Raw genomic sequence first — 22,507 nt, forward strand, 5'->3', positions numbered from 1 at the left:
GGGATGATAGATATAGGACAGATGTCAGAGGTAGTTTCTTTACTCAGAGAGTAGGTTAGATTCTCTACAGGCCACTTGGCCCAACAAATCCAAACTCACCCTCTGAAGAGTAACCCACCCAGATCCATTCCCCTACATTTCCCCCTGACTAATGCACATAACAGTACGGGCAATTTAGCATGGCCAATTCACCTAACCTGCACATCTTTGGTCTATGGGAGGAAACCGGAGCACCTGGAGGAAACCTACACAGACACGGGGAGAATGTGCAAACTCCACACGGACAGTCACCCGAGGTGGGAATTGAACCCCGGTCCCTGACACTGTGAGGCAGCAGTGCTAACCACTGAGCTACTGCGCCAACCTACATGGGTGGAATGCACTGTCTGCAACAGAAGTAGACTCACAAATTTCAGAGCATTTAAATGGTTATTGGATAGACATATGGATGAAAATGGAGGCTAGATGGGCTTCGGATTGGTTTCACAGGTCGGCACAACATTGAGGGCCTGTAGGGTCTGTACTGCACTGTAATGCACTATGTCCTATGTTCTAAAAGAAACTGTTTTCCAATACCTTTCAGTTCTGATGAAGGGTCATTGGACTCAAAATGTTAACTCTGTTTCTTTCTCCAAATGTCTGCTGAGTTTCTCCAGCTCTTTGTTTTTGCTTCTATCTGATCTTTAGTATTTAACGTCTTGAAATATGAGATGTCTGAGGGGATTTGACAGGATGGAAGCTGAAAGAATGGGAAAGGGTTGAAAACTGGGGGATTCAGTTTTAAAAGCGTGGGTCTCCCATCGAACAAGAAGATGAGAAGGAAGCTTTTCACTGAGGACCCAGAGAGCGCAGCAAGCAGGGTAACGGACATTTTTATAGCAGAGATCAAGCAGTTCTTGACTTACAAAGGAGTGAGAGGTCATCTGAGGTAGACAAGAATGTGGAGCTGAAGGAATGTAATCCTGATAAGTGAGAGGCAATGTATTTAGGGAGGTCTAATGAGGGAAGGATATACACAATGAATGGCAGGTCCCTAGGGAGTACTGAGAAGCAACGGGACCTTGGTAGATCCCTGATGGTGTCAGCACAGGCAGACAGGATAGTGAAGAGAGCATATGGGGTGTTTGCCTTCATTAGCTGGGGTTTGGAATAGGTGGAGGGAAGTCTTGTAGCAACTTAATAAAACCTTGTTTAGCCAACAGTTGCAATACTGTGTGCAGTTCTGGTCGCCGCACTGTCAGAAGGATGTGTTTGCACTGGAGAGGGTGCAGAGGAGGCTCATCAGGATGATGTGTAGGATGGAAAGTCTCCATTATGAGGTGAGACTGGATAGGCTGGATTTGTTTTCCCTGGAGCAGAGGAGGCTGAGGGGGGATTTGATTGGAGTATGAGAGGCATAGACAGAATAGATGATGAAAATCTCTTCCCTATGACAGACTTGTTTAAGATGTTAAGGCAGAAGGTGAAGGTGAGGTGGTGGTGGTTTAGAGGGCACCTGAGAGAGAGAAAACAAATCATCCATAGGGGGCGGAAATATGGAAGGCACTCCCTGGGAAGCTGGTGAAGGCAATTTACTAACATACAACATAATAGCACAGTATAGGACCTTCGGCCCTCGATGTTGAGCCAACCTGGATCTGGATCTAATGACCATTTAAATGGCTTTCAAGTTGGTGAGTCTACTACTGTTGCAGGCAGTGCATTCCATGCCCCTACTACTCTGAGCAAAGAAACTACCTCTAACATCTGTCCTATATCTATCACCCATCAATTTAAAACTATAAGCTCTCATGCGAGCCATCACCACCTGAGGAAAAAGGCTCTCACTGTCCACCCTATCTAACTCTGATTATCTGATATGTCTCAATTAAGTTATCTCTCAACCATCATCTCTCTAACAAAAAACAGCCTCAAGTCCCTCAGCCTTTCATCGTACCATCCCTCCATACCAGGCAACATCCGAGCAAATCTCCTCTGAACCCTTTCTAATGCTTCCACATCTGGCATGGTGGCACAGTGGTTAGCACTGCTACTTCACAGTGCTAGAGACCCGGATTCAATTCCCGCCTCAGGCAATGACTGTGTGGAGTTTGCACATTCTCCCCCGTGTATGCGTGGGTTTCCTCTGGGTGCTCAGTTTCCTCCCACAGTCCAAAAATGTGCAGGTCAGGTGAATTGGCCATGCTAAATGGGCTTGTTCTGTGCTGTACTGTTCTATGTTCTATAGGGTGCATACATGAGGATTAATGGTCTGCACAACATCGTGGGCTGAAGGGCCTGTTCTGTTCTATGTTCTGTTCTATGTTCTAAATTGCCCATAGTGTTAGGTGAAGGGGTAAACGTAGGGGAATGGGTCTGGGTGGGTTGCACTTCAGAGTGTCGGTGTGGACTTGTTGGGCTGAAGGGCCTGTTTCCACACTGTAAGTAATCTAATCTAATCTAATGCGGTGTCCGGAACTGTAAACTATCCATGGAACATTTGAGTTTTGGGACCACTTTTGTAAAACCTTTTGAGCATCTTCTCCAATGTCCTCTCATCCTTCATAAAGCACAAAGCCAAGATCCATCCGAACCAACAAGATCCATTTCACAGTTGAATCTCCTTTGCAAACAGCATCACGGAGTACAGTATTTATTGAATCAAATGTGAGATTGTAACGAGGATAGATTTATTTGGCCAGGCACATGAAATGCCAACAATAAGGTGATTTTCACCAATAAATGCAGAGCTCCCTCTGGGTACCATGTACAATCTCAGCTACATCAACGCCATTAATGGTTCTTTCGATTACCTGTTGCGGTTCTGACGTCAGTCTCGACTTTGCCTCTCCCGGCGACACTGCTGTGCCATCCGGCCTGTCTCCTGAAGGAGTGAGTGCAGACTTGGAATTGGTCTTCTGAGGACTAGTCAACACTAGACAAGAGCAGACATGGGACACTAAACAATTAAACTTTCAGAGAAAAGAGCACAAGAGTACACAGTACAAAGAATAACCACCCAGACCCATTCCCCTACCCATTTACCCCTGACTAATGCACCTGGCCTACATATCCCTGAACACCACGGGCAATTTAGCATGGCCAGTTCACCTAATCTGCACATCTTTGGACTGTGGGAGGAAACACACGCAGACACGAGGAGAATGGGCAAACTCCACACAGAGGCTCCAAACCTGAGGCTGGAGCCAAACCCAGGTGCCTGGCGCTGTGAACCACCATGCTGCCCATACACATAGAAAACACATTTACTATCAGAAGGTGTGAATCTATAACGATATGATTGTTTAATACTATAATGTGTATTGACATGAATAAGATTGGATGGCATAGCCATGTGTACTAGCCTGGAATGGAGACTACAGGAAGACTGGTGGGTAGAGACATAGATGAGTCAATGTGTAATCTTTTGATTGGAAATTATCTGTAAAAACAATTGATTGGAAGCTTATTATTTGTGAAAATAGTATAACATATCTGTTTTTGCAAGGAAGATTTGAGGCATTACCATTTTTGGATGTGTACATCTTCTATGGATGTACAAATAAATGGTCAAACAAAGAACCTTGAATCCCATCCAGCACAAGAGGAAATAAAGGGTTAAGCTCACCCTTTCACAAACACAGGGGACAACAGGACTGCTTACTGTGAAGATAAGATCATCGCAGAGAAATCCAATCAGGAATTCAGGAGAAATGTCTTCAGCGAAAGAGTGATGACAAAGGGGAACAAAACACGCTGTGGTGTAGCTCCGGGTGACTAAACAGACAGCGCCACGTCAGCAAGCAGCCCTTTGTAAGGATGACTCAATCCCCTCCCGAAGGTGAACAACACAGAAGCATTTAAAGACCTTCCACATCTGATTGTTGGCAATGAATTCTCAAACATCAACTGCAAATAATTCTCACCACCTCCCTTCAACCCAAGTCAAGATTGTGAGTCCTTTAACTGGGCCCAGTATTTTCTCACTGAAGAAGTCAGGAGATGATGCTTTGACTCTTGCAACCAATTACCCTCTCCCACTCTAGCCACTGCTTTTTGTCGCTTGTTTTCTGTATCTCCAAACATGAGGACTTAGCCATCGTCTGACTGACAAAACCTCAAAAACAAAGGGCATCACTTCAAGTTGTGGTTTAGGTTAGATTACCCTCAGCATGGAAACAGGCCCTTCGGCTCAACAAGTCCAGACTGACCCTCCAAAGGGTAACCCACCCAGACCTATTCCCCTACCCTATATTTACCCCTGACTTGGCAATTTAGCATGGCCAATTCACCTAACCTGCACATCTTTGGGTGTTGAGAGAAAACTGGAGCACCTGGAGGAAACCCACGCAAACACGGGGAGTATGTGCAAACTCCACACAGACAGTCACTCGAGATGGGGATCAAACCTGGGTTCCTGGTGCTGTGAGGCAGCAGCGCTAACCACTGAGCCACTGTGCCACCCACTGTGCTGTTTAACAGCTGGTGTTGCAACAACCCACAAGTCGCTATGTAGCGCCTGGAACAAGGTGCTTTCTTCGATCCTTTTTCATCAGTTTTAAAAAATATATTCAGGAGGTACAGACTGAAAAATGACATTTGAAAGACTCAAGTTTAAATGCAAAGCACGTTTTGGGGAAGCAAAGCTGGATTAACACTCTGTTCTTTGATTTTTTGAATCTTGTGCAGTTAACCCATAAATAATACTGAATATTCGGACAATACACTGACATGTTTCCTTCAGGCTAAAGTGGATATCTGCAAATGGCTGTAATCAGTGGGAGCAGAATTGTACTCCTACACAATCTGCAAACTGAAGGTCCTGTATATCTGCCACTCAACCATGACCATCAAGCCACCCTGGTTCAATGGAGAGTGCAGGAGGGTATGGCAGCAGCACCAGGCATACCTAAAAATGAGGTGTCAGCCTGATGAAGCTGCCAAGCAGGACCATTTTGCTGGCCAGACAGCATGAGCAGCAAGAGACAGGCTGAACCAAGCAATCTCACAACGAATGGATCAGATCTGCTCCATTGCAGATAAGCTCTGCAATCCTGCCACATCCTGTTGTGAATGGTGGTGGATGATTGAACAACTCACTGGAGAAGGAGACTCCACAAATATCCCCATCTTCAATGATGGAAGAACCCAGCACATCAATGCAGAAGATAAGGATGAAATGTTTGCTGCAATCTTCAGCCAGACATGCCGAGTGGATGATGCTTCTTGGCCTCGCCCAGTAGTCCTCGGCATCACAGATACCAGACTACAGCCAATTCAATTCATGAAGGCACTAGATACTGTAAAGGCAGTGGGTCCTGAATGTGAGTAAGTGTGCGAGTGTGTGTGAGAAAGTGAGAGTGTGAATGAGCGTGTGTACAATTCAGTGTGCAATTGTGTGTGTGAGCAAGTGTGTGTGCATATGAGAGTGAGTGTGTGTGAGAGTGGTGAGCGGCAGACTGTGTGATGAGGTTACAACTCTGTTCAGTCTGAACAGAGTTGAAGCATAATCCTGTGATAAGACAGTGTTTGGGTGGGGTGAGATGAAGAGGGACTGTAAGGGTGGGTTGAGAGGAAGAGGAACTGTAGGGCAGGGGGGGTGGGTGGGAGAGATTGTTTGAAGTCAGGGGATTGGGATGGGTGAGGAGAAGTGTGCGTTTGGGGTGGGGTGGACTCATTGTGGACAATGCAATAAAAGCTTACAGGACCTCCCCCTCTCTCATCTGCTGAGTGCCCATGATTTCCCATTTCCTCATGGAGGGGAAGACTGGAATCTCAGTGAGTGCACAGCAGCCATTCCATCAAAATTGGATCCAATTTTTGTCCACCGCTTGTGAATGAAAAATATCACAAAAACCTTCTAACTCCTCATCAAGAGAGAGAAAAAAACAAATTCTGTATTCCCACTCTCTCAAATGCCACAAGAGCTGAACCCATTTCAAAAACTGATTTGTGAGATAAGAAATGAATGCATCGCCTTGAGTTCCTTGTAAGAGTCACGACTTGATAAGGCAGCAGAACTATGGCTAAATCTAACCAAAGAGAGCAATGTAGCCTGTGCTCCTATCAGAGAGCAGTGTTCATTACAGACCAGGGACTGGGGTCAGTTTCAGAATGAAATACATATCTTGAAAGACTGAGACAGCAGGAGGCCATTCAGACTGTTCTAACAGATCATAAATGACTACAATCTTTTCTTCATGAGGAGAGAGGGACACCTACCAGTGACAGTCAGCTCCTCGTCACCCACCCTTGCTCCCAAAGGAAGTGGTCTCAAACCCACTTACAATCACCCTGAGATCTAACAAGGAATCACTTTGCCAAAACACCATTACAGCAGGCTGCTCAAATGTGCTCTGTCTGACACACGCACAAAGGCACACATACACACAATGCAGAAACTCCAACATTTCATCCAAATTTGAAAGCAGTGTTATGATCGTCCATGTATCAATGGACTCATAACTTAACTGAGAGCATGGACTGGCTGCTCGAGTATCGATGTTTGGCTTAATCGAGACTGTAATGCAGTAAGCGTGGAGTGAGCACACACATCTAAACAGAACGAAAGAACCCTCAGAAATGCGTACCAGCCCCTCACCCCAGCTGGTTAACCACTTGCCTTTCTCAGGGGGCTGTGGGTTGGCTGCTGTTGAGGGCGTCAGGAGTTTGCCACTCATTGACTCCATGTGTCTGGGCAGATTGGCAGCAGGGACTGAGAATTTGTCTGGTGCTGCAAAAAGTCAGGGTGGGGGTGGGGGCGGAGAGAGAGAGAGAGAGAGAGAGAGAGAGAGAGAGAGAGAGAGAGAGAGAGAGCATTTACATTCAGAATGGCCATTCAAGTATCCGCCAGGTACACAAAATGTCAACACAGACACTGAAAACAAATAAAAAACACAAACATATAGAACAGGACATGCAGAAGAGCCTCATGATACAGTCTCAGTCAAGTGCTGGATAACAAGATAGTCTTGTACTGTTAAAATAATACAAGAACCATCTTTGCCAATGACAGATCAATAAGAAAGTACACATCCTGATATAGAGACATGCACACAGACACGCAACACACATCGACATAGACAGACGCATGAACACAACACACACACACACATTGACATACAGATGCACACACAGACAGATACATGCACACAACACACATACAGACATCCACATAGATACACACACAAGTACACACAGACACACAAATATACAGGTCCATACACACATACACAGACAGGCACACACAGACAGATACACATAAGTCCAGTCTCTCTCTCACAGACACACACAAACACAAATGTTACCGAGCACCCACATTTCAAGCAGTAGTACAAACAGCAAAACAAAAGCACTGGATGGGTAAAACAGATTAGTGAGATGACTGGACAAGACAGGAAAAAGTGTTAAAACACCTAGGTACATAGTAATGATTTTAAATACCAGCAATGGAATCAGCAGCATCAGAGGCCTCAGGAGCTGGAGGGCTGTTGAACGCTAAACCTAGAGGGCAGGGTGGGGTATTTTCTGATGCACCTACACAATCAGAATAAAGGACATCAGTCAGCTGCCAAACCGTCTGGTTGCTAAATAACAAGAAGAAAAGAAAACATTTCAGCAGACAGTACACGGCAGAGAACTATGACTCAACTCCCTCTGAGTGTGTGTGGGACATGTTGCAGGTCTGGGGTGGGGTGCTTTTATTAACACCCAGAATCTAGCAGCTTATCACTTACAGTGCATCTCTCTGGCTCAAAATAGTGTTTTCCTCTCACTGGCAGATTCCAGTTTAAGGGTCGTATTGAGGAACACAATCAGAGACTGACCACCCCACCTTTTTTTTAAAAAACGGATATACGTTTATGGCATTTTACAGCTGGTGACTGCTGCATCTCACACTGGGTCAAATCCTGACCAACTGTCCCTCCCCCCCCCTCCCACTCCTGTGGTCAGACTGCATTTTAAACCCACAGTAACAGCTCAGTAACTGCAGTCATTGTAAACGGCAGAGAAAAGGGGCTTCAGAAATTCAAGCTTCTCAACAGCAGATTCCTGAGGGAGAGAGAATCAATCAGTGACTTACCCTCAGTGTCCTTTTGAATCCATCTGCCCTGTACTGTCAGACACTGGGTATTTTCTCTTCTTTCTCTCAAGGCTTCAATTCACTAAAACAGCTGCCTGAACTGCTGTGCTCTTCCAGCACCACTAATCCAGAAACTAAAACAGCCTCAACTGTGTGACAGAACAGGCAGACTTTAAAGTAATTCTTGTCCTTATATTTTCTTTAGTTGCAAGTCACCCTTTAAAAATGGCTCGAATTTAATTGGTTAATTTGCCCCAGTGGCTCAATTTGACTGAAAAATGTGAACAGAAATTCATCCATTGCTACACCCTGTTAAAAATAAAAGCCAGAGAGGAGTTCTGATTTCTGAGGATAACTGTTGTGATGATAGGTAAAATTTCAGAGTGCTAAAAAGACTCAGATGCTTTCTCTCTCTCTCTCTCTCTCTCTCTCACACATACACACTCATCACGTTGTCAGAGAGGGAGCTGCAATGCGGTCAGTTCTCTCTCACTCACCATCCTTAGTCCCAGCTCCTGTAGGTGCTCCTGCTCCTCCCCAGGACCATCGCTTTTGTCGCTGGTCTAGCTGTTGACTACGCTCTAAAGTGCGACGCATCATGGCCTCGTGACGCTGCTGAAGACAGAAGTTGGGTGGGGGTGAAGGAGAAGGAGGGACCAAAAAAAAGCACTACGTTTAAAAAAGACAGAACACAAGAGAGCACGCGAGACTTCAAAAGCAGTTAGAATTCACTAGAGGAAACCAAAACGGCTGGCTTTCACTGGGATTGTTCAGTTATCATCAGGAGCAAGACCAGCACAGGGTTACTGCTGAGCTACACCCTGAATGTCAGTCTGCATCAGCAGCAGTACCTGCATGGTAGCGCAGTGGAGGTTCAGCTGTTGAAGAATGCTCGGCCAAGCAATAAGTGCAGGCCTGTGGGAAATCGCAGAGGCCCTGATCATTTGCTGATTCACTGCGCGAGATCCCCAGCACAAGGTAACTCACTGAATTAGCCAGGCTGCTAGACATTGCCAGACATTCCGGCTCTACACTGACACAGAGTCTGGCTGCATCGTTTCTCTCTGTCAAAGCACCCTCGCCACCCCTCCCAGCATTTTCCAATAGAGGTACACTCAGGATAGAACCTGAAATGTTTGCATGTTCATAAGCCAACTTTGTAAAGATCTTGGATGTGTTTTTTTTAGGTGAAAGGGTATTCTATCTGGCTTTTACCTTCAACATTGGAAGGTGATTTATTTAATCAGTGTGGTATGAATATTTATTCCACCCTGATAGCCCAGTGTGTATTCCAATGATACGACAGTGGGAACATGGAACCTTTGCAGACTAAGTTGCTAATTCATGCACACAATGCAATCTCATCCATCAAGAAATCTGAACATGTTCCCATGAAACAAGCATCAAGACCGACCAGCTCCTTCTCTTCCCCATCCCAGGCAGCAGGCCGAAGTGCACAGCTCCAGGAGTTTCTGCTCACTATGGCATCAATGTTTTCTGTTTCGGGAGCGACGCACGGACAAGCTCGGGCTTTGAAATCACACACCCTGGCACTTCTGCTATTTCTGGGAACCCTATCGTCCAGCTCTCTGCTCCCACTGTTACAGCCTTTTCTGGTGCCCAGAATTAGGAACCATAAATTACTTTATATAGATTCAGCAAACTTGACTTTGTGTTCCTTGTCTCTACTTTTAAAAAGCTATCAAAAGCACAGGTTTCACTTTGATTGAAATTACAACCTTTGTCAGACAAAGGCCCGCGACTCAGTCATTCAGAGTGCAAGAGGGTCCTATGCAAAGTCCAGGCCACCATAAAGCTTAAATCTCCAGCAGACAAAGGGTCATCTCATGAGGATATCTTGACTTTTAACATTCAAAAAATCTTTGGACAGGTACACGGCTAGGAAAGATATAGAGAGATGTGGGCCAAATGAGACTAGTTCAGTTTAGGAACGGACGGGTTGGGTCGAAGGATCTTGTTTCTGTGCTGTATAACTCTGTGACCTGACAGTGACATATTCTGTTGTTGAATGACCCTTGGATTGATTTCCAACTTTAAAAAAGGCAAAGACCTTCCAATAAACTAACACCAGCCCATTGATCCTCAATAATATATAACTACTAACTGTCCAAGTGGGTTTAGATTAGATTTAGATCCCTACAGTGTGGAAACAGGCCCTTCTGCCCAATAAGTCCATACTGACTCATTCCCCGACATTTACCTCTGACTAATGCATCTAACTTGCATATCCCTGGAAACTATGGGCAAACTCCAGTCGTCCAAGAGTGGAATTGAACCTGGGTCCCTGGTGCTGTGAGGCAGCAGTGCTAATCACTGAGCCACCAAGCCACCCAAAATAACTCAGATAACAGAAATATTAAACTTTACAAGTGACTAGTAAAGACTTTCCCATTTTAAATTGTAACTAACCACATTTACAAAGTCCCAGTATAGAGCAAAAAGAGGGCAAAATATTGCAGATGCTGCATTTTTTTAAAAATGAGGACTCTTCTGGAGATTTTCTCAAGCTATCTTTTGATTTTTGGGGCTACATTGTGGTTTTCAGGGGCCCTTTTCTCATTCTCACTAACTCCTCCATTATTACCATGCTGTTGCATCTTTTGTCACCTTCTTATCTGTGTTAGTGTGAGCTGTAGGTTTGATATTCAGACGTTTCATTACCTAGCTAGGTAACAACATCAGTGGCGACATCGAGGTGAAGCGAAGCTCCTGCTTTCTATTTAGATGTTTGTCCTGGATGGGGTTCCTGGGGTTTGTGGTGGTGTCATTTCCTGTTCATTTTCTGAGGGGTTGATAGATGGTATCTAGATTGATGTGTTTGTTTATGGTGTTGTGCATGGAGTGCCAGGCCTCTAGGAATTCTCTGGCATGTCTTTGCTTAGCCTGTCCCAGGATAGATGTGTTGTCCCAGTCGAAATGGTGGGTTTTTTTCATCCGTGTGTAGGGCTACGAGGGAGAGAGGGTCGTGTCTTTTTGTGGCTAGCTGGTGTTCATGTATCCTGGTGGCTATCTTTCTTCCTGTTTTTGGGCAAAAGCCTGATGCATTCCTGATGAAGGGTTTTTGCCCGAAGCATCGATTTTCCTGCTCCTCGGATGCTGCCTGACCTGCTGTGCTTTTCCAGCACCACTCTAATCTTGACTCAGTTTAGGATGGCCAATCCACCTAACCTGCAGATCATTGGGCTGTGGGAGAAAACTGGAGCACCCAGAGGAAATCCACACAGACATGGGGAGAATGTGCAAACTCTACACAGATAGTTGCCCTGCGGGTGGAATCAAATGGGTGGTGCTATGAGGCAGTAGTTCTAACCATTAAGCCATCGTGTCACCCCTTATCTCTGGCAGGCATTGCACACGCATGTGGAACTCTCAAATAGCAGAGGATGGTTTTGATCCATCATTTTTAAAAATTCATTGATGGGATGAGAGCTTCATTGTCTAGGCCAGCATTTATTGTCAATCCATAACTGCCCGGAGGGCAGTTAAGAGTCAACCACAATGCTGTGGGTCTGGAGTCACATGTAGGTCGGACCAGGTCAGGATGGCAGTTTCCTTCTCTAATGGACATTAGTGACCCAGATGGGTTTTTCCAACAATCAACAATAGATTAAAGGTCATCGTTAGACTCTTAATTCCAGACTATTATTGAATTCAAATTCCACCATCCATCGTGGCTGGATTTGAACCATTGTCCCCAGAACATGACCTGGGTCTCTGGATTAACAATCCACTGATGATACCATGAGGCCATCACCTCTCTGTGTTATAGGACCAGCATGCTCCCACTTGCAAAGGAGGTGAAGTTAGAAAGCTTTTGTCAATGCAAACTTTTGGCTTGAATTTTCACAGCTGGGACTTCCTCTGGTCCAGCCCCACTCTTTGGGAAGGTTGTGAGAGTGCTTGGAAGGTGCAGGGCAGCTGGGGGAGATATGTGGGATTTTAACAGCAAGACTGGGTTGGAGAATCTGGGGCTGGGAGATAATTAATGCAAATTCTATAGCCATGGACAAGGTGAGAGAAAAATCTGTCCCAATAAGCAGTTGTTAGAATGATGGGAAGGGCACAGATGAAAGATGCAAAGGGGAATATGAAGTTTTTAAACACAGCAAGAAGGACCAACACTGTTGGAAAAGGGTCTTTGAAGTGGACATGATCAACAGTCTTAAAACAAAATGGGTGGACCACTGAAGGGAATGCGGACAATGCTGGTGCGATCTGACATCTGTGGAGAAAGAAAGAGAGTTAACATCAAGAATGCAGTGATTTGAATCCAGCCAGGATCACAGGGATTTGTGATGTAAAACACTCCTCTGATAGGTATTCTCACCCCATCCACACACATTGCTGTGTGCCACCATAATGCACACTCTTCATCTTTCTCTCTCCAGCAGCATTGTCTCACACTCTCTCAAAAATGTCCTACTGCCCCGTTCTCGTTCCATTTTGTCCTTCACCTCATTCAACGTTTTAACATGAAATGTCTTCTCTTCCTTTAAGCTCCAAATGCTGATCTTGATCCTTTTCCCACTCTCATTTCTTACTCACTCTCATCTCTGACCTCCCTCTCTCCGATGGTGTTCTGTGCTCAGCGAAGGACTCCGTTTTATCCCTTTACTTCCCCAACTCAATGCATTTTCGCCATAACATGACACTGAACTCTTCTCCCATCGTCTCCGCTTCCACTTCTTTGGACAGGGGTCCTCTTCCTGCTACACTGACCCTTTCCTCCATCTCCGGTACTCTCTGTCCGTGTGCCTCTGTCCTTTTGTTGGTACTTGAACGCTACATCGAGCTTGCTGACATCATGGTGCCCACCTGCATTTCTTTGCTCCCCTCCCCTACTCTAAACTGGCGCCCACTGAACTTGCTGCACTCCATTCCCTCAGCTCCAACCTTGACCTTGTTATCAAATCTGCCTGTTAACATCTGGTGTGCTGCCCTCTACCTGGCAGAAGCTGAGTCCTAATCTCAGATGCTTCCTCCCATCTCATCCTGGACCATGACCCCTCCCATTGGAGTTTCCAACACTGTCACTGGAGATCTCCCTCCGCAATGTCAACCTCATAGTCTTCGAGGAGAAAGTGAGGTCTGCAGATGCTGGAGATCAGATTCCTGAAGAAGGGCTTATGCCCAAAACATCGAATCTCCTGCTCCTTGGATGCTGCCTGACCTGCTGCGCCTTTCCAGCAACACATTTTCAGCTCCAACCTCATAGTCTCCCACCCACACAGGCCACTTCTACCTTTTTCATAAAATCCTCAACAGAACTGCCCTCAGATCCATCACTTCAGACAGATCCTGTCCTGTTGAAATAATTTCTTCTTCTGCTCTTGACTCTCTGCTATCTCCACTTGTTCAGTCTCTTCCTGCTCACATTCGTGATTCGTCTGCCACTTTCCAAGAGCTCTACAATTTCCAGTTTACTCTCCCTAGCTGCCTTCTCTGTGTGTGTGTGTGATCTCTCTACATGTCCATTCCAAGTCAGGCTTGTCTAGGCCTCGTGTTTCTTTCCTGAATGGAGACCTAAACCAGGCCCATCCATCACCACCTGGTTGAGTTCATCCTGACTTTGACCAGTTTCTTTTACGCTCTTTCTCCAAGTCAATGAGGTGGCCATGGATACCCATGCGCTCCCAGTTATATTTGTCACTTTGTGGGTTATCTAGAACACTCTTCATTCCAAACCACGGGCTCCCACCTACTTCTCTTCCTCTGATACACTGACGCTGTGTTTGGTGTTGATTCCTGCTCTCATCCGGAAATGGAAAAAAAAATCAGTTTTGCTTCCAATTTCCATGCTTTTCTCACTTTCATCTGCTCAATCTCTGACTGTTCCTTCTTGGAGATGGGCTGATATCCATTACAAACCTACAGTTACCACAAATACACCTCCTCACATCCTGCTTTCTGTAAGGATTTCTTTCCGTTCTCCCAGTTTCTCCATTTCTACCTCATTTGTTCTGATGATGTTACCTTCAACATGGCTGCCTCCCTTCTTCCTCAACCAAGGACCCCCACCCCCCTCCCCACCATCCCTCGAAATGCGGTTGGTAGGTTTCTCAGCTGTGTCTGACCCATCTCCTGCACTTCTGCCCTGGTCTCTTCCCTTCCCTCCCAGAACAATAGTTTGTCCTTGTCCTCACTTTCCATCACTCCAGTTGCCACATGCTCTTCCATTTCTGTCACCTCCAGCAGAATACCACCACCAAACACATCTCTCTACTTCTCCACTGTCAGCATTCCCTCTGGAACATCCTGGTCCCCTCCGATCGCTTCCTCACTCCCCAGTAACACATTCCCAAACAGACACTGAAGTTGGAACATTTGTCCATTCCCCTCCTTTTTCCTCACTGTTCAAAGCCCCAAACTAGCCCAAAACTTTACGTTGGAGACATAAATGTAGTCTGGGTGAGCACTCAGTGGAACATCTCCCCTGTCTGTAGGAATGGCCCTGGCCTCTGCTTGTTTTACCATTTCAATAATTCACCTGACTCTCACACTAACATTTCTGTCCTCGGTCTACTGCAATGTTTCAATGAAGCACAACACAAGCTTGAGGAACAAAACTTCCTCTTCTACTTAGACACTTTACAGCCTCCAGTGCAGAATATCAAGTTCCATAACTTCAGAGCATAGTCTCTGCATCCTCAAATTTTTCTTACATCTGCCAACCAACCCCCCACCCACATGCTCATACATACATTCACACATATCATTCAGGCACACATGCAACACACATCACACAGACGCACATACATATCAATCAAATATGCATACACACCATTCAGACATACACACTACACAGACACACACATACCAGTCAGATACACCCACACACCACACAGACACACACACACCAGTCAGATACGGCCACACACCACACAGACACGCACACACACTAGTCAGATACGCACACACACACCACACAGACACACACACACCAGTCAGATACGCACACAGACGCACATACATACCAGTCAGATACGCCCACACACCACACATGCACATTAGATAGGCGCACATACGCGTGCCAGTCAGATACGCCCACACACCACTCAAGACACATACACATACCAGACAGATACGCGCACACCACTCAGACACACACACACATACCAGACAGATACGCCTACATATCACACAGACGCACATACTAGTCAGATACGCACACACCACACAGACACACACGCATACCAGTCAGATACGTCCACACACCACACAGACCAGTCAGATATGCCTTCCTAATGAAGTGCTCTTGCCCGAAACATCGATTTCGCTGCTCCTTGGATGCTGTCTGAACTGCTGTGCTCTTCCAGCACCACTAATCCAGAATACCAGTCAGATATGCCCACACACCACTCAGACACACACACATACCAGTCAGATACATGCACCCACTTCACAGACACACACAGACATATACTGGTCAGATATGCCCACACACACACAGACACGTACACACATTCCAGTCAGATACGCCCACACACCACTCAGCCACATACACATACCAGTCAGATATGCCCACACAGACACACACACACATATACCAGTCAGATATGCCCACACACACACAGACACACACATCACACAGACACATCAAGATATACAAACACACACATTCATGTGTGTGCGCACACACACACACACACAGTCATACCTTTCTTGTATCTTGCTAACTGGGACTCCATTTTCTGCTTGTCATACCTTCATTCACACTGTTCTTACATCTCTGTACCTCCTCCACTAACATCACATATCCCTTTGTCTTTGGCTCTGGGCACCCTCACCGTTTGCTCCACTTGCTTCCCCACCAAATCTGTGAACCATATAAAAAAAATTTCAAGTCCTTTCTCAGTTCTGAAGAAGAGTTACACCACACTCAAAATGCGAACTCTGTTTCCCTCTTCACAGGTGCTGACAGACCTGATGAGTTTCTCCTATATTTATTTCATATAATAAAATAAAACACACTAAAATAAATTTGTTTATTTATTTTAAAATAGGTATTTTGCTTATAATAAAAGGGAATAAATTTGTAGAGGGACAGGGGTGGAGTGGGAAATGGATTGGACTGGATTACTCCAGGGCCAGTTGGCATGAACTTGGTGTGCTATAATGTCGTCAATGTATCAGTGAGGGGGATACCAGGTGTAGATTTAAAATCCCACTGGAAAGACAACAATGCAGAAAAACATCAGCAGTTGCCCTGTTGTTATAGATAATCAAGGCTTTGAGCAGCTTAACATCATAAGAGATAGAGATACAGTAGACCATTTAGCCTTCCATCTGCTCAGTCGTTCAATATGATCATGGCTGATCTTGGCTTTCAATTTCATTTTTCTGCCCAATTCCCTGAGAAAGCAATAATTGGTCCATCGCAGAACTAGTCATCGATGGTGCCTAGGGTGCTTATGCTGCAGTGCCTGAAATATAAGTGTATCCTTCCCATGGTAATGGACATGAAATGACACAGGGGAAAGAGGAATCAGTTGGGGGAGGGGGACAAATTTCAGGTCTCGAACAAATTCAACTGCCCAGCCTCCACTGATCTTCGGAGTTGGCAAGTCCGTAGATTAACCAATCGCTGACAGAAATGAGATTCCTGTCTTTGTTTGGAATGGGAGGCCTCTTGTTTTCAAAGTAGTTCTGGTCTTTCCGATACCGGACAGCTTCTCGCAGGATTCACCCTGACAGGATCTGATAAAAGATCACCTCAGTGGTGGTGTAGTGGAGAGACACCAGAATAACTGTGAGGCAAAAAATGGTTAAATTGTGAATTTAGACATAGGCCTAGACATAAAGCCACTCAGCCCATCCAGTCTGTTCCACCATTCAATCACGGCTGATAAGTTGCTCATCCCTTTAACCCTTGATCCCCTTTTCTATCTCAGTCTTCAATATACTCAATGACCTGGCCTCCACAGCCTTCTGCGGCAATGAATTTCATAGACTCATGAGTCTCTGGATGAAGAAGTTTCTCCCTGACTCCATTCTAAAAGGTCTTCCCTTTATTCTGAGGCTGTGCATTCGGGTCTTAGTCTCTCCTACCAATGGAAATACCTTCCCAACATCCACTCTTCCAGGCCATTCAGTATTCTATTTGTTTCAATTGGTTATACAGACAATCATGACCCTCCCTGGAGTCTCAAAGGTTAAGTGACGGATTTTATAAATCTAGAGTTTAAGAAAAGTAAGTGTTCATAGGAGTGTCAGCCTGGCCTGCTTGCCCACACCCCTTGAGTGGGAACCTTCTAATATGATTCTATTCATTTTTGGAATTAGATTAGATTACTTAGTGTGGAAACAGGCCCTTCGGCCCAACAAGTCCACACCGACCCGCCGAAGCGAAGCCCACCCATACCCCTACATTTACCCCTTACCTAACACTACCGGCAATTTAGCATGGCCAATTCACCTGACCCGCACATCTTTGGACTGTGGGAGGAAACCGGAGCACCCGGAGGAAACCCACGCAGGCACGGGGAGAACGTGCAAACTCCACACAGTCAGTCGCCTGAGGCGGGAATTGAACCCAGGTCCCTGGCGCTGTGAGGCAGCAGTGCTAACCACTGTGCCACCGTGCCGCCTAATGCCACCGTGCTGCCTAAAATGTGGCCATCACTGGCTGGCTCAGCATTTGTTGCCCACTGCGAATTTCCCTGGTTTGCTCAGTGATGTCAGAGGTCAGTTAAGAGTGAACCTCATTGCTGTTGGTCTGCAGTCACATGTAGGCCAAACCAATCTTCCTTAAAGGGCATGAGTGAACCAAAATGGGTTTATCATTGATGTAATTGTCACTATCACTGCTGTAAATCCACATTTTATTAAATGAATCGAAACTCCAGCAATAGCAGGACGTGAATTTGTGATCAGGTCCTGGTCAGCTGGATTTCTCACCCTGTGACATTACCACTACACCACATCCTTGAAAGCGTTACCAGGTGAGTCCAGAATGGTTAAAACTCATTATTGGTTTTCAAGAACAATTTCATATCTCCAAACAAATTGCAGAAACCTTGTGATGAAAAGACACCAGGATTCCCAGAGCCAGAAGGAACAGTGTTGCAGTATAACTCCTACTGCATTATTGACCAGCTGTGCTGGTAAATTTTCTTGGATAGAATAATTTTCCGTTGCACACTAACTGCAAATAGTGATAATCAATACACCTTTTGTATGGGTCCTTTGTACTTTCAGGATTCTCTCTCTGGTGTCAGTTGGCTGGTTTCTAGTGCATTATTAGTGCCTTGTTACATTGATTTCTGCAAAAGACAAATTGCTGTGTGTTTAATTTGCTTGCATTACCATAAGAGAGATCTGCAGACAATTCAGTCAATAGCACTTGATTGTTCAAGCTCTGCCTTGCGCCAGCACTGTCGCAGTAAGTCAGCAGATGATGATGTGGGCACATACAATAAACTCTACACCAGCTCCCTCCTAAAGACCACAAATTACTTTAAGGTTATGCCTTGCGACTGCAGCATTGCTCTTGCTCATCTAATCAATTATCGGTTACTCAGGCTTTCATTGTTTCTATGCCTTTTAAGTGGATTTTATTCAGAAATGCATTAAAATACTATTAAACACAGTTTTTTCCTGTCCGATGTGAACTATCACAGAATCATGGAAAGCTAATGGTACAGAAGGAGACCATTCAGCCCACTCCGTACTGACTCTTCAAATGAGTATCATTGCTGAATCCCATCTCCTGCCTTTTACCCCATAACCTTTCCCATTATTTAGAGTCACAGGGATGTACAGCACAGAAACAGCCCTGTGGTCCAACTCGTTAATCCCAACCAGATACCCTAAATTAATCTAGTCCCACTTGCCAACAGTTGGCCAATATCTCCCTAAACTCTTCCTATTTAGATGTCCATCCAGATGCCTTTTAAATATTGTAATTATGCCAGCGTCCACCACTTCCTCTGGCAACTGATTCCATACACACACCATCCTCTACGTGAAAAAGTTGCCCCTTGGCTTCCTTTTAAATCTTATCCCTCCCACTCTAAAGCTATGTCCTATAGTTCTGTACACCCGGATCCCGGGGAAACGACCTTGCCAATTTACCCTATCCATGCCCCTCATGGTTCTATAACCCTTTATAAGATCATCCCTCAGCCACCGACGCTCATCTGAAAACAGCCCTAGCTTTTTCAACCTCTCCCTATAGCTCAAATCCTCCAACCCTGGCAGCACGCTTGTAAATCTTTTCTAATCAAAACAGAATAATCAAATGCCCTCTTAAATGTCTCAGTGGTCTTCACTCAAGTCTTTTCTCTCCTTTGGATTTCTGAATCTCCCCTTACTTACCCCTGTCTCACCCACCATGTATTCGTTTAAAGCACTGTCCACAATCCCAGCTTCACAGTTCATAAAGACACTGGTCTCATCTGTTTCAAGTGGAGGCCATTGCATCAGAACAGTTCCCTCATTCGCCAATACTGGGGTCAGTGCCCCAGGAATCAAAATCCCCTTCTTCCCACACAACTCTCTTGGAGAATGGCTTCAATTCTTTAATCTTCTTGAATGTTTATATGGTTCAGATAAGGAGAATGGTCTCAAGTTAAGGCTGATATTGATCAGCTGAAACTGGGCAGAGCAATGGCAGATGGAATTCAATCCTGATAAGTGCAAGGTGGTGCATTTTAGGAGGTCTAATACGGGAAGGATATACACAAGGAATTGTATGTCCCCAGGGAGTGCTACAGGACAAAGGGACCTTGGTGTAAATGTCCATAGCTCCCTGAAGATGTCAGCACATGTAGACAGTGAGGTGAAGACGACATATGGGATGCTTGCCTTCATTAGCCAAGGAGTAGAATATAGGAGCAAGGAACACAACTTTATAAAACATTGGTTAGGTCAAGGATGGAATTCTGTGTGCAGTTCTAGTGACCTCACTATCGGAAGGATATGACTGCACTGGAGAGGGTACAGAGGAGATGCACCAGGGTTATGCCTGGGATAAGGAATGACTGGATATGCTGGGCTTGTTTTCCCTGGAGCAGAAGAGGCTGGGAGGGGTTCTGATTGAGGTACGCAAGATTATGAGGGGCATAGACTGAGCTGATAGTGAGAACCTTTTCCTTGTAGCAAACTTGTCTAAGATCCAACAGCATAAGGTTAAGGTGAGGGATTAGTGGTTTCAGAATATTGCAATGATATTCGAACATTATTATAATGATATGGTTCAAATGGCAATCCAGATTATTACCTTTGAGGGTTTTGAATTTCAGTTTGGACCCTGACTTCTCAACTTGTCTAAGTAACACCTCAGTCCAATGTGGTAGATATTTATAGCCATGTGGAAGAACAAGTTTCCTTCAGGAGCCTCCCAATGGAATGAGCTTTTAGATTAGATTAGATTACTTACAGTGTGGAAACAGGCCCTTCGGCCCAACAAGTCCACACCGACCCGCCGAAGCGCAACCCACCCATACCCCTACATATACACCTTACCTAACACTACGGGCAATTTAGCATGGCCAATTCACCTGACCCGCACATCTTTGGACTGTGGGAGGAAACCGGAGCACCCGAAGTAAACCCACGCAGACACGGGGAGAACATGCAAACTCCACACAGTCAGTCGCCTGAGGCAGGAATTGAACCCGGGTCCCTGGCGCTGTGAGGCAGCAGTGCTAACCACTGTGCCACCGTGCCGCCCTTTTCTCGGTCTCCATACTTTGCTGGCAGTCAAACAACCTGGAGGCTGCTGCCTGGCTGACAGATAAATGGGACCACCCTCTCAAACTGTCCTATCTGTCTGTCTTCCTTCCCATCTTTCCGCTCTACCCTCTATTCCATCCTATCACCTTCACCCCCACATTCATCTATCTATCGTATTCCCAGCTAACTTCCACCCCTCCCTATTTATCTCACCACCCCCTTGCCACCCATTCCCCCACCACCACCACCACCACCACCACCACCACTCCCCATTCCTGATGAAGAGCTGGACGCTGTGCTTTTCCAGCACCACACTGTTTGAAGATGACCCGTGGTGGAGCACTTAACCAGAAGGAGTGTAAAGTTCAATACTTTTTTCATTATTTCCTTATTCTTTACATTCCACGTTTTGGTTTATTTTTCTGTGTTTTAAGATGGCAACATAGAGTGCCTACGTAACAAAACACAACACTTTTCATTGTATTTTGTGACAAGATCCACGTGATAATAAATAAATTAAATCAAATCAGTACAGACATGATAAGTCAAAAGGCCCCCTTCTATATTGTAAAACTCTATGGCTCTATGACTAATGTATGTCCCTGTTCAGATCATTTATACAAAGAGCAATGTTCCTAATACTGATCCCCGGGGACAACACATTTTCCAGTTTTGAAAACAAATGTTTATGATGGCATCTTTTCTCTAGTTTCTTAGCTGATATTATATCTAAATGGTCTCTGATTTTTTTAAACCCCAAAGGCTTGCTATCAAGTCTGCTATGTGGTATCTTATCAAAGTTAAGATTAACATCGCTCACTTTCCCCACTCATTAACTCCCGCCATTTTCGCACTCAGCCAAGTCGAGAGATTTCAAGCAAAAAAGGTAAAGTAAACTCTGAATAAAAGAATCCTTGCTCCAGCTCCAACCAGCTCACCTTCTCTTCTTCCAGCTTCTGCCTTCGTTTTTCCTCAACGGCGGCTCTTCTCTGCTCCTCCCGCTGTCTCTGCTCCTCCAGCTTCTTCCACCGCTCCTCAATCTGCCTCTCGTAAAGCAGTTGGGCTCGTTTCTCCTTCTGCAGGATCTGCTGCTCTCTCACGGCTGACAGGAGAGTGCAAGGTCAGTGAACAGGCTTACTGCACCACCACCTCACACATATTCACAATCAGTAGATTCTACTACAACAGAACCTAGACTTGATCTAATCCTTAAATATATTCTAATATCCAGCCTCTACTGCCTTCTCTGGAAGACAATTCCAAAACTTAGCTCCAAACAGAGTCATACAGCATAGTTTGTCCACTCCTCCATGCCAACCTGAATATTACTAAATTAATTTAGTCCCATTTGCCAGCATTTGGTCCATATCTCTCTATTCCCTTCCTATACATGTACCCATCCACGATGTCTTTTAAATGTCGTAAATGTACCAGCATTCACCACTGACACTGGCAGCTCATTCCCATACACGCTGCACCTTGTACGAAACGTTCCTGAGGTCCTTTTAAATATTCCCCCTCTCGCCTTAAATCTATGCCCTTTTGTTTTGGACTCCGCTTGGGAAAATGACCTTGTCTATTTATCCCATCATGCCCCTCATGATTTTATACATCTCTATAAGGTCACCCCTTAGCCTCTGATGCTCCAGGCAAAGCAGCCCCAGCCTATTCAGCCTCTCCCTACAGCTCAAATCCTCCAATCCCGGCAACAGCCTTGTAGATTTTTTCTGAATCCTTTCAAGTTTCATA

General features: G+C 45.3%; 1 protein-coding gene across 4 annotated transcripts in view; it reads right to left on the minus strand.

The window, feature by feature from the left end:
• Positions 1–22,507, minus strand: part of LOC132820654 (MAP7 domain-containing protein 2-like) — a 139,561-nt gene that overhangs the window by 99,014 nt on the left and 18,040 nt on the right. For 3 of the 4 annotated variants that reach the window (XM_060832866.1, XM_060832865.1, XM_060832864.1), the window contains exons 3-7: positions 21,697–21,860; positions 8,560–8,677; positions 7,423–7,515; positions 6,602–6,712; positions 2,793–2,914 (exon numbers count right to left, since the gene is read on the minus strand). In XM_060832866.1, coding sequence (XP_060688849.1) covers positions 2,793–2,914; positions 6,602–6,712; positions 7,423–7,515; positions 8,560–8,677; positions 21,697–21,860 — 608 coding nt within the window. The remainder of the gene's footprint in view (positions 1–2,792; positions 2,915–6,601; positions 6,713–7,422; positions 7,516–8,559; positions 8,678–21,696; positions 21,861–22,507) is intronic. The other variant, XM_060832867.1, reaches the window with a different exon arrangement.

Source organism: Hemiscyllium ocellatum, chromosome 12, assembly GCF_020745735.1.
Source record: "Hemiscyllium ocellatum isolate sHemOce1 chromosome 12, sHemOce1.pat.X.cur, whole genome shotgun sequence".
NCBI classification, from domain to species: Eukaryota; Metazoa; Chordata; class Chondrichthyes; order Orectolobiformes; family Hemiscylliidae; genus Hemiscyllium; species Hemiscyllium ocellatum.